We start from the raw sequence: 21,939 nt of genomic DNA on the forward strand, positions 1-21,939 counted from the left end.
TTTTACCACAGTATCTGGTTTTCTTCCATTCAAGCTTTTAGCTGAGAGAACAGGAATGCCCCAGGTGAAAACAACTTCCCTTTGCTCCACAGTTGGTTGGATCTTGAACCCAGGGTTTTTTCTATCACAGCAGTGTTATGTTTACACAGCTTCCAGTGGATGAGGTGTGCTAATTTATTGTGACTTCCTGCATCCAGTTTTTCCAACATAAGCCAGATACGCCCAGCAATGATATGTGCAACCATTTCCAGTTCACTACTAAAAAATCTGCGATTTGTCTGTTTCACCATTTTTAATTTACTGGCTGTAAACCATTTTGTCTTTAGTACACTATCCTGTACCCTATTATCAACCTCTGATCATGTGGTTTAAAGTCACCTCTCATTAACCATTTATAACTCAGGTTTTGATCAACGTGTAGATTTTCCATTATATTTATGCTTTCTATAGCTAATTGCTTTTCCTATTTTACTGATCTAATTCTTTTAAAGTACTTTTTCAGCTGTTTAACATTTGTCTAAATTTAAGGATGGCGACCGACTCCAGCCATTTGCTCTCATACTTCAGCACTTTGACTATTTGGTTCTATTGATGCTGTTAGATACAATATGCCCGAAAGCTTATCTGATAGGCCCATACCGTCTTCAGCTCTTGGAATACACATTGCTGCATTCACTGGTTCTTATACATTATCTGATAAGAATGGAGGCATTTTCTTCTTCTCAACCAATTCTTCAAAGATTTTTATGAATTGAAGAGTTATGCTAGCCCCTGCTCTCAGTAAAATACAGGCCAATGGCTCATAATAAGAGCTAGGCTTCTTAAAATCAAAATCATCTCTGATACAAACGAGAGCTAGCTTGTAAAAATCAGAGATCACCTAAGACACAGTTACATTTCACTGTGGCAAGTGCTGAAATGAGGTAATTGAGAACTGACAGAGGGTGGGGGCAATCTACTCTATAAACAATCCTGAGACTGGCACCTGCAAGACGTCATGAGCAAGAGTTGCTATGGTTATGTAGAGATAGTACTGGGTCAGCTGCACCCCGGGTGAGAGCATCCAAAGGGGGGGCTAGAGGAAGGTTTGGGAACATATGAAGTCATTCTGATCAACTGATAAGGGCTAGGAGCCCTGTTGAGACAGCTGGGGTCCATTGAAATGAATAGGGCCAAAATTGTATATAAGCAGCAGTTTGAGGGGTATTAGACCAGACAAGAGGAGAAGAAGAACAGAGAAGGAAGACTCCAGAAGGCTAGAGAAAGAGAGGACGTACCATGATATGCGGTTCCATTATGTGAATGCTTGACTCGCCTGTACTGCTATTGGTAAGATTGTAATAAACTATCTTATTATATCTACTACATACTGGGTTCCTTCCTAATTACAAGGGTCTATACTGCCTTGACGGTGTAAGCCTGTCATGAGCAGATTTAAGGTTGGGGTAATTAAGTATCTAGAGGGGATTTGCAGTTCTCTCTAGGATAGTACAGAGAGCCCATGGCTTTTGCTGCCCAAATGGGTGAGGCAGACCTAATTATATACAGAATCTAGTCTTTCTTCTTTATGTACAATCTTGATACACCACGATTCACGTACATTACAAGGCAGTTTATAAATAAGAAACGTAAGAAAATAGAGGAAACATTGAGAAGAAACAGCGGGCAAGCACTGGTAAGCCTGCATACAACAGATCAAGCACTATTAAAGAAATGTCTTGAGTGCAGATTTGAATCTGGGGAAGTATTGACTCCAATCAAATGTATATGGGGAGGGAATTCCACAAGAGGGGAACCAAGTTATAGAAAGCCGAGGCTCTGGCAGATTCCCACCGTGCTCGAGAGGGAGGAGGTATAGCCAAAAGTTTATCATTATTTGAATGTAGATGCCTTGTGGACGCCAGCAGTACCAAGGTCAAAAAGTGGAGCAGGAAGCTCTGTTTTAAAGATGTTAAACGTGGTAACTAATATTTTAAAATTTAGCTGATAATATGACTGGAAGCCAATGGAACTACAAAAAAAAGTGGTGAAATGTGATCATACAGATGGGCCAAGTGAAGTTAACAATTTAAGAAACTGATAACAATATCAGGGTAATTTACAGAAATAATATATAGAAAGAATTACACTTAATATCTCAAAAGTTTCCTAAGTAAATAAACTTTCAGTGGTTTCTGAAACTGAAGATAAGAGGAACTAGAATGGATTTCCTGCGGTAACTGAATAGCTGTATTCTGCATCATCTGTAGGCGATGTAAGGTTCATTGATGTGAGCCATTAAGCAAGGAATTACAGTAATCCAATTTACTCGTGACAAGGGCACGTATTAAGTTATGCACAGCATCCTTTGCTAGAAAAGAGCATAAAGAGTACACTTGCCAAAGAGCAAAGAAACAAGACTGCACAACAAATGAAACATCTTTCTCAAAAGGGAAGTCAGTATCGAGGATAACCCCTAGAGTTTTCAAGTGTGATGTCAAAGTGATTGTCTGCTCCATTAGCAGTGTTTGTACCAGCAATCCACAAGGCTTGACGCTTGTTAGGATTCAAACAATGGGATAAAAGCCAAAGAGAAACCTTGAAAATGCAATTAAGCAGTGTGAAATCGAGGCTTCACTGTCAGTGCTGTAAATTATTTGATTATCATCTGGAAAAAAAAAAAGGCCAAGTCTCAAAGATTGAATAAGGGTAGCTAGGGGACTCAAGAACACATTAAAGAGAGCCAGCACAAGAACTGAACTCTGAGGAATACATATGGGCAGAGGAACTGAGGCTGAGAGTTAGCCATGCTAACCCAAAAAGAACGGCAAGAGAGAAATGAAGAAAATCACTCCAGAACAGTGCAACCTATCCCTAAGATCAAAAGTCCAAACAAGTTATGATCCACTAAGTCAAAGGCAGCTGATACGTCTAATGCAATTTACACCTATCCAGGCCAAAAGTCATCCTAATTGTCATCTGAAAAGCTTTTCACTACATGGAGATAACCATTTAAAACGAATAGGAGAAAATATTTCTTCACTCAACGTGTAATTAAACTCTGGAATTTGTTGCCAGAGAATGTAGTAAAAGCAGTTAGCTTAGCGAGGTTTAAAAAAAGGTTTGGCTAGCTTCCTAAAAAAAAAAAAAACATCCATAAGCCATTGTTAAAGTGGACTTGGGGAAAGAAAATCACTGCTTATTTTTAGGATAAGCAGCATAAAATGTATTGTACTGTTTTGGGATCTTGAAAGGTACTTGTGACACTCCATCAAAGCCAGGCCTCTTCCAAAAACTAAGCACGTTCGGGGAGTCCTGGAGACGGAGGCTGGAGGCAAGCTGCCAACTTCTGCATTAAAGAAGCAGCGCAAGGAGGAGGGGAGCGGCTTGGGAACTGTATTTCTTTGGCTTGCAGGGCCTCAGCATCCCTACCAGCAAAGGTATGTTTAGCGCATCCAGGGGGGAGGGGGAGAAATGAGGAAGGAGGAATGTGTTGACCCCACCCCTAGGTACTCCAAAAATTGGAGAGTTGGCTACACCCCTGGTACAATCTAAAGGACTGATGAAGTAAAGTGTTATCAGGCTTTATGCATCAGTTAGCTCAGCTTTAGCCCACAATGTTGTGGGCGTCTAATGGAAAAAAGGGATATGCACATAAGGTAACCATCCACAAAGCCTCCCATAGACAATGGCACACAGCACACAGAAATATTATGGTAAAGAGGCTATTCGTTAATAGTTTATTCATACTTGCTAAACCGCTCTAACTGCCCGGGAATAGCAGAGCAGTATACAGGCTACAACAAAATATGAAACAAAGGAACTCCATTAAAAAATAAGAAAGCTATATACTCGTACAGAAAGACAGGAAAGATTGGTTACCATATCCTTTGTTTTTGCCTAGGACAACCTCTAACTGGAGGGCCCAATCAGACTGACCCTCCAAAAGCCTGTCTGAAAAGCCTGGTCTTTAAGTTAGTTTTGAAACTCTTAAGAGAGAGATCACCATGGAGAGATAGAGAGGGAGACTGTTCCAAATGTGAAAGGAAAAAGAAAGCACTATGCCTGGTTGACTCACAGTGAGCAAACTTAGGGCTGGGAAGGACATGACAGTGATCATTAAGAGAGCAGAGGGCCCTAGCAGGTAAGTAGAGGATGGTGAGGCAGGCAAGGTAGTCAGGGAGGCCTATTCTGAGGGCCTTAAATGTCAAGGTCGCAGCTTTGTAGATTAAGCGATATTCGACAGGTAAACAGTGATGATGTTTCAGTAGGGGAGTAGTATAGTCTGTGTGGTGGCAAGCATAACAGAGCTATCTTAAGGTGGTATTTTGAAGAGTTTGCAATTTTTTGAGTGAGGAGTGGGGTAGACCTGCATCCACGATGTTACAGTAGTCGAAGCAGGACGTAAAAAATGAAAGGATGAGAACATGGAAGTTATTGAGATCAAAAAGATGGCGTATGGCACGAAACTGATGGAGCATGAGAAAAGTGACTTTAGACAGATGCGAAATTTGAGGCAGAAAGGAGAGGGAGGAGTCCCAGATAATTCCTAAGTAACGGAAGCTTGAAACTGGGGTGACTGAAGCACCAAAGCGGTTAAGTCAAGCCTCAATTAAAAACCGATTATTTTGAACTTGCATTCGGTCCAGTCAGCTCATAACAGCATGAGAAGAGTGACCGGTCTCTGCTTGACACCTTTTCCCATCGCTTTCCCACCTCCCCTTTTCCTCATTTCTCTTCTCTGATGGATGTATTACCTTTCCTATTTATCAGCATTCTGTTTCCTTAGATTTTTGCTTTTAATACTGATTGTAAACCACCATGACCATATTTTGAAAAGATGATAGGTACATCAAGGACATAAACAAACATTAATAGGGGAGGGTTTACTTATTTATTTATTCAGAACATTTATACCCCGCTTTATACCACTTAAAGCAGCCTCAAATGGTTAGGAGATATGGTGCCAGAGAACCAATAGGTGACTGTTTTGTCTTTGTTGAGCACTAACTTATGACGAGCCAGCCAGTCTGCAACTTAGTTGAAGCAAGCCTGGATAGGGGCAACAGAACTGGAGGAAGAATTGGTTGGGTAGATGAGAAGAATGTCATCTGCATAAAAATAGGCTGAATTCCTGATGTCTGAATAAGGGCTGCAAGGGGACTCAAAAACAGATTTAACACCAAGGGGGAGAGGACTCATCCTTGGGGATGCCACAGTGGAGTTCCCTTTTTTCTGAAGAGGAAGAAGTGATAACCTGAAGAGAGTGGTGGAACAGAAAATATGTGAGCCAAGAGAGAATTTCACTGGTAATGCCTAGGGAAGATAAGTGAGAAAGCAGTACAGAGTGGTCAACAAGTTCAAAGGCAGCGGAAAGATCTATAAACAGATCGCCAAGACAATTTTATGTTGGTGAAGATGAGAATGAAGTTCACCGAGCAGAGCTGTCATTACCATCTCTGTACTGAAACGGGCCCTGAAGCCTGACTGACACAGATGTAAAGCTAATGTCTTTTCATCGAAGAAGTAAGCTGATTAAACAATTTTTTCAAGAACTTTACACAGAAGGAGAGATTAGACAGGGCAGTAATGGGTAGGAACAGAAGAATCAAGACTACAGCTAGCTTCTACAGGTCAGGGAACTGGCCAGTGGATAGACTGAGATTATCAACAGGAGAGTAGGAAGGAGAAATAGCTCAGGGACCTTCAGCCAGGAAGATGGAACAGGATCACTTTGACAGTAAGTGAATTTCATTGTGGACATGACTGCCTTCAGAGAGAAAAGGGTTTGTGTCTGGAAGGAAGTCCAAACAGTGGTACCAACCTCAGATGCCGCGGGAGTAGATGAAAGAGCAGGGGTTGGGGGAGTGGTAGACAATGGGACAGGTGGTGACGGCAGAGGTTGTAATAAAGTGTCTATTTTATTATTGAAAAACAGAGAAACGGCCTCAGCTGTGGGGGTAGTACTAGCCTTATTTTAATCTGGGGATTAACCATCTGTTGGTAAACAGAGTAAAGATCCTTGGAAGGATTTGGATATTTTAGAAGTAATATGTGACTTTTTCACCTTTTTTTAACTGGGAGTTGTATTCGCGGTGAAGGTTCCTACTGTTTTGCAGGGCAGATGGGGGATCTAGACTTTTTCCAAAGTCTCTCGGCTTGACGATATTGGTGTTTAACTAAGCGGAGGTCAGAAGTGTACCAAGGATTATCATGAGAAGACAAATTGGCGAAAAGATTTAGGAGCAATAGTGTCAAGACCTAGCTCTAAATAGAGTGCTAGGTCTTGGTTTGGTCATTAAGAGATTTAGATGAAAAGTACGCAGGGACTGAAAACTGAGACGGAGAAAGAGAGCTGGGTTCAATCATAGACTGCTCTGATCCAACAACCAGAGACTGATGGTGGCGGCGGCTGAGGAGGAGGATGACTCAAGACAAGTTAAAACAGAATAAGAGACCGATCTGTCCAAGATAGGGAAACTGAAGAGTGGGCCAAAGGGAAAACAGACGAGTCTTGGAGAGAACCAGATCTAGGGTATGGCCAGCGGCATGAGTTGAGAAGGAAACCCACTGGTGAAGAGAAAGATAATTCCAGAAATCAGGAAAGCCCTGGCTTTATAATTAGGGAGATCATCAACATGAATATTAAAGTCTGCCAGAATAAGTAGCTACTCAGTGCAGATGCAGAGAAGTACACAGAAATCCAAAAAGGCTAAGCACAATTCCGGGGCTTTAACACCCAGTCTGAGGAAGAGTAAAAGTGCTGGACTGTTGAGAACTAGACTGTTTGAGCACAAATTCAGTTATATGCTCATACATCTGCCTATGTGCTGGAATGCTATTCTCACAAAATATAACAAAACTCTGATGCACAGAATAGCATTCTAGAACGTGCACAGATGTACACACACATAACCAATTCAATTTGGTGCTCAGACCTGTGCGCCGGACACAGCTGCCACTAATGCAGACCCGTGGGCACATGTCCAGTGAGCCTTCCTATGTTAGAGCACATTTTTCTGTGCTTGGCCTGTTAGCGTACTATTTGGTTCCTGCATCAGGAAGCAACATGTTTTGCGTTACACTTGCATTTGGAAGCCTAGCACATGGCGCTAATGCATCAGCCCCCTAAGTTTGTACTTGAGGCAATGGAGGGTTAAGCGACTTGTCCAAGATCACAAGGAGCCTCAGCTTATTGTTCTAAGCATTAGGCTACTCCTTCGCTGCATCTCTGGTCAATACAATCTAGTGCTGTGCTGACAAAAGTCCCTGAAGGGGGCAAAGAACTCAGCTATTCATTCCTGTTCAGTAACGGCTGGGTCATCTGGTTCCAATGAAACTTTACACACACCGGAGCCGACACATGTGAGGAAACACGAGTCACAAGAAGAGCAACTACCATATACCCAATAAACACCACAGGGGATCGAGCTGAAAACATTGATTGAGCCACAGGTCTCCACTAGAGCATCTGTTTTCTAATACGGACCTTTTTTTCCCCACTTGAGAGGTCAATATTCAGCAGCTCACTCATCACTGAAAGATAATTGGATGACTTACCCACTTATCTCTAATGGAAAATCCACTTGTAAAAAGACAAAAGCCGCCTTCTAGCAACCCAGAATTCTGTGGGCTGCGGTTGGTGGGGGAGGGAGTTTGTTCTAAGTATTTTAGAAACATTGATACTTTTTCCACTCTGTATGAATTGGATTTAGTTTTGGGACAATACTGTTGAAAATATGTCATTTATTAATGACTAGAGAAAAGGGCCCGTTTCTGTTAGACATGAAACAGGCGCTAGCAAGGCAATCTGATTTTGCCATGAATGTTTATAATGGAAGTGTTTTTAGATATTTCCTGTGATGCTAATGAATAATTTCCCAGATTGTTTTATGACTAATCTGATGCATGACAATGAGATGTGTTTTTTTGTGTTATGTATTTCTGCTGTTTAGAAGTTAAAAGAAAGCAGCATCAAAAAGGTGGGCTTTTAGCCTAGATTTAAAGACAGCCAGAGATGGAGCTTGACAGGCTCAGGAAGTCTATTCTAGGCATATGGTGCAGCACCATAAAAGGAACATAACAGAGTTTGGAGTTAGCAGTGGAGACGGGTGCAGATAAGAGAGATTTATTCATTGAACGGAGTTCCTGAAGAGGAGTGTAGGGAGAGATAAGGATGGAGAGGTACTGAGGAGCTGAAGTGAACGCACTGGTAAGTCAATAAGGAGTTTGAACTGTATTCGGAAACGAATGGGGACCCAATTATTCGAGAGAACCGGTTTCTATTTCTGAGCAGCCCCTATGATCTCTGTCAAAATACAATTTATTTATATTTACTTCCCTGAAACATAAAACAACTACACCTACCGGAAATCCTGTGGGGGCGGTGCTGGCGCTTCACTACTCGGTGGTAGAACCCGTTACTTCCGCTCTCAATCCGTTGTGGCTCAGTTTCCATAACAACCAACTCTGTCAGGCAGTAGGAAATCACGTGGAGGGTCTGACTCACAATCCCCTCCCCCTCAAACTATTGTGTCATACTGTTTGTTGACAGTCGCTGCTTTCTGGCAAGTGAAAGTGTAGCTTTCTGGCAAGGTCCATTGCTCTCTGGGAAATGTATTTCTGTTGCTTCGCCAGGTCGGTGGCTGGCGACACGCACCCTTCCTCCTCAGACTACCCTTCCTGGCGCTCTGTGCGAGCTCGGCTTCTCCCAGGTTGTCTTGGTTGATCGCCGATGCCAAACCGTTTGTTGTTTTAGTAAGGCGTCACTGCGGACGGTGATAGGATGTAGCTGGGGAGTTTGAAGATGCCGGTGTTAACGGCAACATTCATGATCCACATGGGTAAGACTGAGTTCTTTCGTCTGATGCTGAAGTGATAGTGCACAGCTTTTTCTTGTTGGCGAGATCGCGGAGGATCGCATTTTCTTTGAGCTGAAGAAGTCGCTGGCAGGGGAAGAACAGCAGCTCGCGTTCCATTCTGTCTGTTTTGTCGTTGATCCCTTATGACCAACAGTTGTTGGCGCTCGTTTGTTTCTTTTTGTGTCATAGCAGTTTGGGGCCCTGATAGTGCATTGGTGCTTTGCCCGTGCTTGAGACGCGTCGCCGTTTCCCAGGCAACACGGTGACGTCACCGGAAGGCTTCAGACATTATGAACCGGGCTTCAACTTCCTGGCAGTCAGCTTCAGAACATTGGAGGTGCAAATTATTATAGTAGATTGCCAACTTTGTATTTACACGTTTTGTCAGGTCAACATGGCTGCATTCTTTTTTTAATAAACATACTTTAACATAAAAGTGCATTTCCAGCTTCATCATGCAGTTAAGTCAGACTGTTGAATAGGTTTGTTCTAAAATCTTAAATAGATAAGTTACCCAGTTGTTAGACTGCACGAAGGCTGTCCTAACTGCATAAAGTTAACTGAAGAGCACAGAAAACTGGTGCTATCTGGTTCACTTTTGGCCCTCACCCTCTTCCTAATGGATTACTTTTGGGCTGACCATCTCAACCTCTGGCCAAAATGTGATGTGGTCACTGTGCCAAAAGATTTACCCAAACTATTTATGCAGTCAAGTCCAAAGTTAACTACCTAAATTGTTTTGAATATCAACCCATGCATATCTATTAGGGCTTCAATATATGAGTAGTTGGGATGGTTGAAAAGTTGATTTTGGATAGTTTGATGATGAATCCCAGACATTCTAGAACCAGATTCATCATTTATGGTTTATAGTTTATTTGAATTTACTATACCACCTTTCACACCAAAATGTCAAAGGGGTTTACAGACTAACAGAAAAAGGAAAGAAACGCCATATAACAAATAGAAAAGCAGAAAATGAAGACAAAGGAGACAGCAAGAGAAGAAAAAGCAGACATAAGCACAGTCAGTCCATAAATTTTACCAGCTGCCTAAAAGCGATGGAAACTTGCATGGAAGTTTTTGTGGGGTAGCTCTGCGTGCAAATTGAGGGTCAACATGTTCCATAGTGAAAGGGCCAGGAAGAAAAATTCAGAATGTCTCAGTCTCAGCTCTGGCAGAGGACACAGACTAGTGAAGAAGTCAATCACCATGTAAGGAATGAAGAGGACAGGGCAGAACCCAAGAAATGAGCTTAGAGGAGAGATAATCGGAAAAGCCCGAAAGTAGAACCACGTGTGCAAGAATCAGTTTTTTAAATTTAATCCTATAGATTATAGGTAGCCAGTGTTGCTGCACTAGTAAAAGAGTAATAAGGTCAAATGTCTGAGCTGTACAAAAAAATCCAAACTGTGGTGTTTTGAACCATCGGTAAGAACATAAGTATTGCCATACTGGGACAGACCGAAGGTCCATCAAGCCCAGCATCCTGTTTCCAACAGTGGGAAAGTGACCAATCCAGGTTACATTTCAGCTCAGTCAGTCATACCTATATACAGGACACTGCACTAAAGTAGCTGGCTGGTCTCCTCAGAAAAAACATTCACTAGCCAAATTGGCCAAACAGAGAAAAAACAAACTTATTTCCTTCAATGGTGAGCAGTTACTCTTATTTTTAAAATACTGCTCGGCATGTCTCCTGAATACATGCTAGACTTGATTGAGCTTTCACCAAGAAATGTTAAGTCCAGGAACCAGAGGTTACTTATTACTTAATTTAGCCAACCGTAGAAACATAATTTACAAATCCGTTTATACAGCTGGTTTTAGTTATCTGGGTTCTAAATGGTGGAATTCAATCCCAAAGACACAAGAAGTATCACAAATTACCTTCAGTTCAGAAAAAAATTTAAAAAACCTACCTTTTCAATAAATGTTATGGTTAATTGTACCGGTTACTGATGTTGTGCTTTGTAGCTTTTACTATATGAGACGTGGGGTAAGGAATAATATATTGTAGAGGAATATATTCGAGTTATTCCCCAAGTTTTCCACGTCATCACTGTGACCCCTGACTCAGGTGCTAGTCACCGAAACACGGCCCGTGTCGGGTCTTTTTATCAAGGCTCATTCATTAAAGAACTGTGTTCCATTTTTAAAAGCCCGTGGTGCTGTTTTTTTTGTTTGCGTATACATCTTTGACATTCAGTGAGCATAACCAGGTCTTCTACATCCAGGAAAAGAATGGTATTTCAAGACTTCATTTTGAACTTTTCTGAAACGGAAATCTGCTCCGATTTCTCAGGTCCAAGACTGGTCTCAAACCTCCTATCACTCTAAAATGAAGCAAATATTTGGAGTAGAAAACTTTTGTTTGTTTCCAGCACTGAAACTTGCTTTTGTTGGAAGAGCGCACTATGCAGCTGATCCAGCGAGGAAGTAGGGATGGGACAATCTAATGGGATCTGAGAGAAATGAAGGCAGTATCATTAATTTATTGTCCTCAACATTCATTTGTCTTTCCTAATCAGTGGTCAAGACTCTGAAAAAATTTAATCTTCCTCCCACTGGGAAATGGAATGTTCTTTGACAGACCGGTTATGCCATCTTTCCTCCATCAAATCAAAAGATGAAGATGTCTTGGGCTTCAGTAGTCTGTCTGTCTGTCTAATGAGGCCTCAGAGCTTGCTGCTGCTGTCTCTGCCTAAGATACTGGCAATAAGTACATAAGTAATGCCACACTGGGAAAAGACCAAGGGTCCATCGAGCCCAGCATCCTGTCCACCACAGCGGCCAATATAGGCCAAGGGCACCTGGCAAGTTTCCCAAACGTACAAACATTCTATACATGTTATGCCTGCAATTGTGGATTTTTCCCAAGTCCATTTAGTAGTGGTTTATAGACTTGTCCTTTAGGAAACCGTTTAACCCCTTTTTAAACTCTGACAAGCTAACCGCCTTCACCACATTCTCCGGCAACAAATTCCAGAGTTTAATTATGCATTGGGTGAAGAAAGATTTTCTCCAATTTGTTTTACATTTACTATACTATAGTTTCATCGCATGCCCCCTAGCCCTAGAATTTTTGGAAAGCGTAAACAGATGCCTTCCCTGGTAAAGAAACTGCCTTCTACACGGAGAAAAGATGGTTATTACTTATATTACACTAGTAAAAATGCCCCGTTTCTGATGCAAATAAAACGGGGGCTAGCAAGGTTTTCTTCTGTGTGCATGTGGGAGTGTGTGTGTCCCTGCCCTGTGCCCTCTCTCCCCTCCCCCCTCTGAGTCCTTCACTGTTACAGAGAGAGCAATGTGATTTCGTGCTTTGCTGTGTTTTCCTTCACTGTTTGTGTTACAGAGAGAGCGAGGGCGGGGCAGACACTCATGTGGAAACTGGATATCTCTCCCCCTTCACACTTCCGGCTGGAGGCTTCATAGAACGTTGGTGGTGCCTTTTATATATAGAGATTTTTATTTATGCATTTCAAACATTACAGTCCTATGAATTAACTAAATCCTGATATAACAGCTAACAAGGGTAATAACTGCAATATACATTAACAAAACAGCCACCCCTACCTCCTTCGGCCATATATGTTGTCACCCATCTCCAGGGTATTGAGTAACATCGCTTACTCTAACACTCTGTGTGAAGAAACAGAGTGTTTTAAGTCTGTAAAGTGTATTGGATATTTTCCTGTATTATGTCCTGCAGTGTATTTCTCCTATTTGGCCAGCAGGTGGTGTTTCTTTGTTGTAAAGCTGTTACAGAGAAATGAATGTTCTTTTCTTTAGTTTTAGCATACAAACAGGAAGCAAGAAACAGTATATTTTTGAAATGTTCTGGGCTCTGATTGACCCAGGAGCTCATTTCATTTGGAGAGTACTAGTTTTTGCTCCAGTCTTAGCCAGGAAGAAGAGAGAGACAGATCTCTTTGCTAAGGCCCTGTAAACAGTTACACTTGATAACTTCTGAGCAGCTGTATGTCCTGCACTTCCCAGATACTTTTCAGAAAGTATACAAATGTTGTTAGTGTTATAATTGATCCATATTTCAGTTACCTGTTATTGTTTGCTGATTGCACTTTGTTCCACTGTTCAATTTTTTAAGACAATAAACAATATTTAGTTTATTGCCTCTTACTTTCTAAGCATATTCTGGAAAGTGATGCAAGTAAAATCTAAGTGTATTCTGAAAACTGATGCGCATAAATTCTAAGATGCAGATTGGAAAAGGGGGCGTGGCCACAGGCGTGGAATGGGCAGGTCGTGGGCATTTCTAAATGCGTGCTGTTACAGAATACACTCGCTCTGCGCTTAACTGCGCCTACTTGGCCTTCACACATAGGTAGCCTGATAATATTTCCCTCACGATGCCCAAACGCTCATTCTGGTGAGGAAGAACTCCTAGATAGTCCAGTAGTGAGTGTAATTTATAATTAAGTTTGTGAAGGCACCCCCTAAATGATCTGAAAGGAATTGGTTTTGTAGAACCTCCAGTACTGGTCTCACTGGAGTGGACGGCTTCAGTAAATCCAAGCAAGATTCTCACAAACTTCTTAAAGCATTTCTTTGAAAGCCTTCTTTAGAGAGGCTCGTTGCTGGTTTCAAAACCCAAGGAGGACCTGGGCAGGAAGTCCCTTGCTTCTGGGATAAAAAAAACTATGATTTGGTGCCAAGTGAGTCTGCTGCATCAAATACATCTTCTACAGCACACAGAATGCCTTCTGCTCAGTGTGCATGAATCTTTCTAGGTCAAGTATCCTTGCTGACTCGAATTTGATTTCTGCACAGAATGCTTTAGCACCAATGCCTTCGGGGATGTAAGCAGCTGAGATTTCTGTATCGGCAGCTTTCATTGTGTAGCAGCTGCTTTCTGCACCATGAAAACCTGTGTAGAGACCTGCAATATTTGACATTTAGCCTGCATTTTTTTAAGGTGTTCTCATCCTTGAAAGTATACCCACAACGATGACACTTCATCCTTATATCTCTTGAGGTGGAAATACTCCTGTTCATTGGCTGTCATTTCCTTTCTCCTTCCATCCAGTGGTCTTAGGTCTGCAAAGAATCTTAATTTTTAGTTTTTAAATATCCTTATGCTTCTTGAGAGGTGCAGAAGAATCCAATGGTAAGGACTGAAGTTCTTTTTATTTTATGGCTCCTGAAGCATCTCAACATATATGACATCTTGGTACAGTAGAGATAGTTAGGGGGATATTATGATCCAGTCCCAGTCAGCAAGGGGAAACATAGTAATACCTAATTTCCTTTCCTTTTGTCCTACCAGGCCTGACCAAGCAGTGTCTGCTGTGCTCAGCCTCTTCACAGTGGGGTGTCCCCCTGCTCTGCAGCTTCCACTTCCCATCGGCCAACCACTCTCATGACACTGGAGAAATGTTGGCAGTCTCCTCGACCAGACCCAATTATGGCATTGAATGCTGCCTTTCTTTTACTTGTTTTTTTCTTATTTTATTTTTTCTCAACTTTATTCAAACTCTATTTTGTCTTTCCTCACCCCACCCAAGTCTAACTGCCCCTGGAAGAAGAGAAGAAAGGATTTGGGGGAAGGAGGAGTGAAGGTCAGAACCACTTAATCCAGGCATGCTCACTCCCGGGACCAAAAACCAGACACCAGCCCAGCTCACAAACCTCAACTCGAAGCCCTAACTATATGTACAGTGGCTCAATATTTTCAATATACATATAGCTGCTGGTGGCGGGCACCCAGGGCCGCTGAGAGGGGAGGCAAAATTCCACAGGGCCTGGCCTTCAAGGTGGGCCCGGTGCCCACCCAGCGCTAGCATGGCTCTCCTGCTCCTGTGTGCTGCAGAGCAGATTTATCATGTTAACTCCACTCTGCCGGCCACTGGTCCTCCTTCCTGCTGCATCCCACTTCCTGTGCAAAGTACTTCCTGTTTGGACAAGGCAGGAAGAAGAACCTATGCAGCAGAGCGGAGCTTAGCAGGAGAGAAGACAAGCAAGGTATGGGGGGAGGGGGCAGTGGCACATGGGCCTGGAGGGGTGCTTGCCCCGAGCCTGGCTTTGTCTCTCAGTGGTCTTGTGTGCACCCTCCATGTATATTCAGTGGCCATTATTTTATTTTTTTTTTTGGGGGGGGGGGTGGTTAAGTGCTTATTGCTGGCTTTTAATATTGGCCTACTAGATTTCTCTTAAGTTCAGAGAGCTGCCCTTGTAGCTTGGATAACAATACTTGCTTGTGTTAGCTCATTCATCCTGCTTGTCGATGGAAACATATTTCTACAGTACCACCAGTGAACACAGTCATACAGTAACACAATCATATAATTGATAAAAATGTTGCTGTAGTAATATCTCCCAAACTATGGCATTCTTAGGGCTCAAGGGTCAGTACCATTGCCAGATGCACAAGGCCATTTCATTCACAGGACCTCTGCCCTGTTTTCCAGTTCCTGATGAACAAGATGCAGTAAGATGCGACATTCCGAGGCCTCTCAAGGCCTCGAAACAGCAACACTACAGAAGGATATGAAGCTCAGTGGAGGGCTATCAAAATAGCACACAGTTTGTAGCAGAAGCCCAATCAGATGAAAATTAAAGACCTAAATATGCATTCCCTAGAGAAGAGGAGAGGAGAGGAGAGGAAAGGCAGAATATAAGACAGAAAAGCCTAAAAATGCACACGCAGCAAGACGTTTTCAGTGGAAAGCTTTAGGTCACAACAAGAGGGGCTGACTCAGAAGTAACATTAGGAAATCTTTCACCACAGAGAAAGTGACAGAGGCAAAGGCATTAACAAAATCTTTAAATGCCTGCATTAGGCACAGAGGACCCTTAGATAAAAGGAAGTGTAATGCTAAGCAAAATATAAATATACAACAGGAAGTGAAAATGGGAAGGTTAGACAGGCTGTGATCTTTGAAACCTTCAGATCTTTGGCGAAGGGCAATACAACCAAACCCATTCAGATCTCCCTTACTGCTGACCACCCCAGTAGCCCAGCAACGGAGAGGGGAATAAAGGCAAAAAGGACATAAAAAGAGGAAACATGGAATAAAAGAGAAATGGAAAACAAGCTCATCATCATTTTTGCAATGGGACTGGAGTAACCTAATGGTTAGTGCAGCGGGCTTTGATCCCGGTGACATGGGTTTGATTCCTACTGCAGCTCCTTGTAAACTTGGGCAAGTCACTTAACCTTCCATCCAGGGGCGTATCTGCGTGGGGCCTCAGGGGCCTGGGCCCCCCTACCGCCGTCAACCGTCCCCCGCTGCCGTTGCTTACTTTTGCTGGCGGGGGACCCCAACCCCCGCCAACCGAGGTCCGCTTCCAACTGCCGCTGCCTTAAAAAATATTTCTTCAGCTGGCGGGGGACCCCAAACCCCCGCCAGCCGACCCGAGGTGTTTAAAGTTCATCTTCTGCCTCCGTGGCCGTGCTGTTGTTGATAGGAGCTGTTGAATCCAGTTCGGAGTCTGACGTCACAGCACGTACAGCGTGCTGCAATGTCAGACTCCGAACTGGATTCAACAGCTCCTATCAACAACAGCACGGCCATGGAGGCCGAAGATGAACTTTAAACACCTCAGGTCGGCTGGCGGGGGTTTGGGGTCCCCCGCCAGCTGAAGAAATAGTTTTAAGGCAGTGGCAGGTGGAAGATGACCTCGGCTGGCGGGGGTTGGGCCCCCCCCCCCCCCGCCAGCAAAGGTAAGCAACGGCAGCGGGGGAGGGTTGGCGGCGGGAGGGGGGGTGGAGAGAGTCGTTGGTGATGGGGGGGGGGTCTGACAATGGCAGGGGGGGGGAAATGTGCCCCCTCCCTCTGGCTCTGGCCCCCCCTACCGCCGAAGTCCAGATACGCCCCTGCTTCCATCGCACCAGGTACAAAAACTTAGATTTGAGCCCTCTAGGGACACAGAAAGTACCTACCTATAATGTGTACAGCACTGTGCATGTCTAGTAGCACCATAGAAATGATTATTAGTAGTAGTAGGAATCTCTCCCACCACCTTGCTCACAAGGGCTCATAACAGGACACTCCTTCAGCCAGCCCTCCTACCTCCATTTTCCGACAGCTTTCCCCTGTAGATCTTGTCTTCTACCACATCTGTCCAGTACAAGGAGCTCTGGTTGAGATGAAAGTCCAGTGCAATGGTGTTCCGCAGACCTGGCACCAAAACACTGTAGTCGCCCTTGTGCAGGTCGATCCGGCGGATCTCATGACGGTTTGAGAAGATGATAAAAGGCTTAAAGGGGTCTAAAGAAAGGAAGAAAGAAGTCACTCATCCCAATCCACTTAAGTCCCATCTCCCCACAAAAAAACAAAACCCTGTTTTCAACTTTTATGTAGGCACTCCCAGGGGTGACGTTGGGGAGGAGGGAAGGCAGGGTTACAACACATGACTGTTTTTTTTATTTTCAATCATTTTTATTGATGATTAACAGTTTAAAAAGACCTTAACATTCTTTTTGTAACCATTTAAGCATTCTACCATAATTATATGCTTAGATACAAATCATTCAACTGTGTCATCAAAATTTTTCATTTTTTTTCTCCCACCCACCTCCCTTCCTATTATGCAACAATTAATAGTGATGACCAATCAACATAACAAAAGTAGGTAGAAATGAACACTGATTCCGAAATCTCAACACACCCCATACTGATGGAACCATACCACCGGTCATCAAACTGTTAATAGATCCATCCCCCCTCCCCCCCAACTCACCATACCTAAAACTTTAATATTACACCCCTCCCTCCCGCACTACCCCCCTCTCACGACTGTTTTTTTATAAATACGCAAGTATATATTTAGAGAGTGCTTATATTAAGGTGCCATGAATGCAGCGGCGTACCAAAGGTGGGGCGGTGGGGGCGGCCCACCCCAGGTGCACACTGCTGGGGGGTGCAGAGAGCAGCGACGCACCTGTCGGCTCTGCTGGTTCCCTGCTCCCTCTGCCCCGGAACAGGTTACTTCCTGTTCCGGGGCAGAGGGAGCAGGGAGCCAGCGGAGCCGAGAGCTGCGTGACTGCTCCCAGCAGCTAAAAATGCACCTGGGGGGGGGGGGGATCATTGTGCCGGGGGGGGGGGTGCGCATCGGCGATCCGCCCCGGGTGGCAGCCGACCTAGGATCGTCACTGCATGAATGTGCTAAGTAGAGCGTATTCTATTAAACAAAGTAGACGCCTATTTTTCCTTAAACAGCACTAGTGTAACCAGGTAAATACATGTCTTGCATGGTATTCTATAGTTTAGGTGTAGTGTGTGTGTCCCACCCCGCTCTTCCCACCTGTAAAGTGCTTGCTGTCAAGTATTGGTGGTTGCTTACAGAACAGCGTATAGCCGGATTACTGGCATTTACATATGAATGTACTGTAATGAGAATACTGGCATTTACACATGTACTTGCTGCCTGCATCTCAGCTCCTTACAAAGTTAACCCTTACAGGAAACAAACATTCTTGCACCTTTTACCAGCTGATGTAAATTTGTGAGTTGGCATGTGTGTGCTATTAGAGAGGGTTCTAGGAACCTATTTTATAAAGCCCCAGAGGCACCTACTTTACACCTTTATAAAACAGATGCATTTTAGGGTTCCTGTAATCCAAAGAGAATCCACTTGTGTGGAGAACTCAAAAGATCCCACAAAAAAAACTCAAGTCAAGGAGGGAAGTGGGAATAAAAACCAGGGTTTCCAGAAACAGGACCACAAAAGATCTTGAGTGAAACAGTATTTATTGAAAATCAAAGTGAACACAACGCTGTGTTTCGGCCAAAGGGCCTTCATCAAGAGTCTGTGCGCTTGTGTCAGAGACACAAAGACAGGAAGAATCATGACTGGTTGGGGGAGGAAGCAGCTGAAAACAGTGGCTTTAGGAAGGTAAAAGGATGGCCTCTCAGCTTTACTGTCACAAGCCCAACACAATCACGTATGCAAACCAACCTCCTTCCAGCGTCTTCAGTGTACACAAACCGTAAGTAACATTCTGAATTATGTACTGTCTCCTAAACTTTATACCTACCCAGACTCACACAGCTTTCTCCATTGGGTTCCAGCATCCAGCCCTCATAGCAGGAGCATTTCACATGAAATTTCTCCTGTTCACACTTCTGGCTACACTTGAGGTGCTTCGCACAGTAGCTCTGGATCTGACAGGTCTTGTTGTCGGAACTCAGTTCCATCCCAAGTGGACAAGAACATACAATGCCCTCCCCAGGGGTCACCGTGCAGTTGTGGCTGCAGCCACCGTTGTTCAGGGAGCACTGATCTGCAAAGAATTAAGTGCACACAGACAGAGAACCTCAGAAACCATACCCATCATGGCATCCCCCAGCATTAATGATAAACATATGGAGTCTACATAGCAAATACCAATGCACAACCGATTTTCCCTACTAGGGATCTCAGGATTTAAACTTTATAACTGTTGGTTTCAGTCCTGGTCATGCTCACTCACTCCCTACAAATCTGTGTAGGCAGCTCTGAAATGTTTGATCTGCCATCAAGGTCACAAGCCAGCGATTCCCAAACCTATCCTGGGGGAATCCCAGACAGTCAGGTTTTCAAGATATCCACAATGAATATTCATGAGCTTGGTTTGCATACACTGCCTCTTTGGTATATAAATCTGTCTCATGGATATTCATTATGGGTATCCCAAAAACCTGACTGGCTGTGGCTCCCCCAGGACAAAGGTCACCGAGGGGAAGTGTGGTGGTATCCAACTGCCATTAATGAAAGAAAAAAAGAGATATTACTGGGATGCAACATACCACACAGCATCCCCTCATCAGAGCCATCTCCGCAGTCATCGGTCCCATCGCACAGCTTCTCAGGGGGTAAGCAGATAGAGGTGTTGTTAGCACATGTGTGGGACGGGGGCTTGCAGATCAAGGATTCACAGTTCTCTTCATCGGAGTTATCTTCGCAGTCGCTGTCTCCATCGCACACCCAGGCTTTGCTAATGCACCTCGCTTCAAAGAAAGGGATAAAACTTTTATTGGTAAATTTTTCCAGTGGAAACACAACAGTTAGTTATATAACAATATTCCAATATTGTAAGTAATCCATATAATACCATTAATCCCCTTCTTCATTGTGATCCACCAACACAAGTTGGTTTTACAAAAATAAATTGAACTTGTTTTTGTGATTTACAGCTTAAAATGAGACTATTTCTAAATCCTGCCCTCCGCAATCCATTAAATGGGGAGAAAACAAACAAAAAAGACAGTATCTCTGCTTTGTTTTATTCTTACCACTCTAGTGCTTTGGCAAAACTTGCTAAATGTCCCTTATCCTGGCTAAACTATAGACCCAGAATATGGGAACACTTCCAGCCACTGCTAAAACAAATCACGGCGCTCAGCCAGAGGACAGGACTTCAGACATTTAACTGAAATCAAGAGGCCAAAAATGGCTGACACTTCAAGTATTATAGACAATGTGGGAGATGGGGGAGTGGTGAAGGCCAGGGTAAGGGAGGAGGGATCACGCTCAGGTGAGGCAAAACTAGCTTTGACATCAAAGCACAAGCTACTGGAAGTTAGATTCAACCAGTTAAGCACAAAAACATTCTTGGGGTAGACGCCTCAAATTCCCAAATGAAAAGTACCAGGTCCTACAATAAAACAGAGTAGCACATGACGTATTCAGAAGCAGCAAATGTATTTCCACTATTTCAAACCCTCCAAGTTACGTTATTCAGTAAGATCTACAAAAAACTGAAATGTTGGCATTTATTTTTCTCAGAAAACAAGGCGGCAGACAATCTGCAAAATCCAACGTGGATACAAACAGCAGATCAATCAGTGGTGTGGTTCACAACTTTATTATAAGACAGTCGCCCGACACAGACTGTGTTTCGTCAGCAAGGGCTGCATCAGGGGCTCTAAAAATAACAAATAAATTTGTGAACCACATCACTGATTGATGTGATTTATTTTTCTCATCCTGAACACTAACATGCGAAAACTGCCAGCTTCAAGCAATTCCCCCAAAACTTCCACACAGCCCTTTCCTGCTGCAAAGTAAATGCTTGTTCTAAAACATCCAGAAAGCGGCTGTTACCAGAGTCCTTGCAGCCGAACTTGACATTAGGGTCGCAGACGTGGGTCACCCCTTCACAGTTTTTCTCATCACTGGAGTCCATGCAGTCTGTGTCAGCATCGCACCGCCAGCGCAGGGGGATGCATAGTCCATCCAGCCGGCACTGGAACTCATCCATGTGACAGCCACCTGGTGGGCGGGTCGCTAGAACAAGCCAAGAGGAGATTTAGTGGGTAAATGGGGCACATATTTTACAAATAAACATATGAGGGAGTGGGGAGAGAGACAGAAACTGCTATTTCTTTTTATTCATTTTTAAAAACTGATATACCGCTTTCCTGAAATAACCATTCAAAGGGGTTTTCAAAATCAAAAAAATCAAAACCACACAGTAAGACTGCAAATATTAAAATTAAAAAAAAAAAAAAAACAACCACCACCTTAAAAGTAGGTCATTTTGCTTCAGCAAATGCTTGGATGAGTCCTATAACCATACTTAAGATACAAGGGTAAATTTCAAAGAGGCGTATTTTTCAAAGCAGACTTACTAAGTTACACAGAGGCATATTTTCAAAGCACTTAGACTTACAAAGTTGACTAGTAACCTATGGAACTTTGTAAATCTAAGAGCTTTGAAAATGAGCCCCATAGCCTTGTTAAAAATTTCCATCCTCCCTTCCTTTCCACTGCAGCTAAAAGTACCAATGTCAGAAATGGAAACAGGGAAGGGTTAGGCTGGGAAAGGGAACGTGTGGATATATTTGCATGTGCTTTTAAAAAAAACCTATAAACATGCATGCTCTGAGTGCAGGTCTGCATTTTCAAAAACGGAACCCTATACTTGCGAGCACCTCAATTTAAAAATTGCCCCAAATATTCCAAGTCCAGGCACACTGGCATCACCACACACAGAAGACGCTTTTAATCATAGCCAAAACTAGGCATTCTCTCCTTTTCCTTTTACCACTTGGATGGTAGAAGAAGAGCAGGATTCTCTTTGGCTTTTCATCTTCTGCCAGGCCATATCTACATTTCATTCATTTTTCCGAACCCAAGGAACTCTGCACCA

At 43.4% G+C, this 21,939-nt stretch overlaps 1 protein-coding gene across 1 annotated transcript in view; it reads right to left on the bottom strand.

Moving 5' to 3' along the window:
• LRP1 (LDL receptor related protein 1) overlaps positions 1-21,939 on the bottom strand; it is a 612,781-nt gene that overhangs the window by 271,822 nt on the left and 319,020 nt on the right. The window contains exons 21-24 of the mRNA XM_030196646.1: positions 20,892-21,074; positions 19,595-19,795; positions 18,844-19,089; positions 16,877-17,074 (exon numbers count right to left, since the gene is read on the bottom strand). Of these exons, the coding sequence (XP_030052506.1) occupies positions 16,877-17,074; positions 18,844-19,089; positions 19,595-19,795; positions 20,892-21,074 (828 nt within the window). The remainder of the gene's footprint in view (positions 1-16,876; positions 17,075-18,843; positions 19,090-19,594; positions 19,796-20,891; positions 21,075-21,939) is intronic.

The sequence above is a fragment of the Microcaecilia unicolor genome, chromosome 3 (assembly GCF_901765095.1).
Source record: "Microcaecilia unicolor chromosome 3, aMicUni1.1, whole genome shotgun sequence".
Lineage (NCBI taxonomy): Eukaryota > Metazoa > Chordata > Amphibia > Gymnophiona > Siphonopidae > Microcaecilia > Microcaecilia unicolor.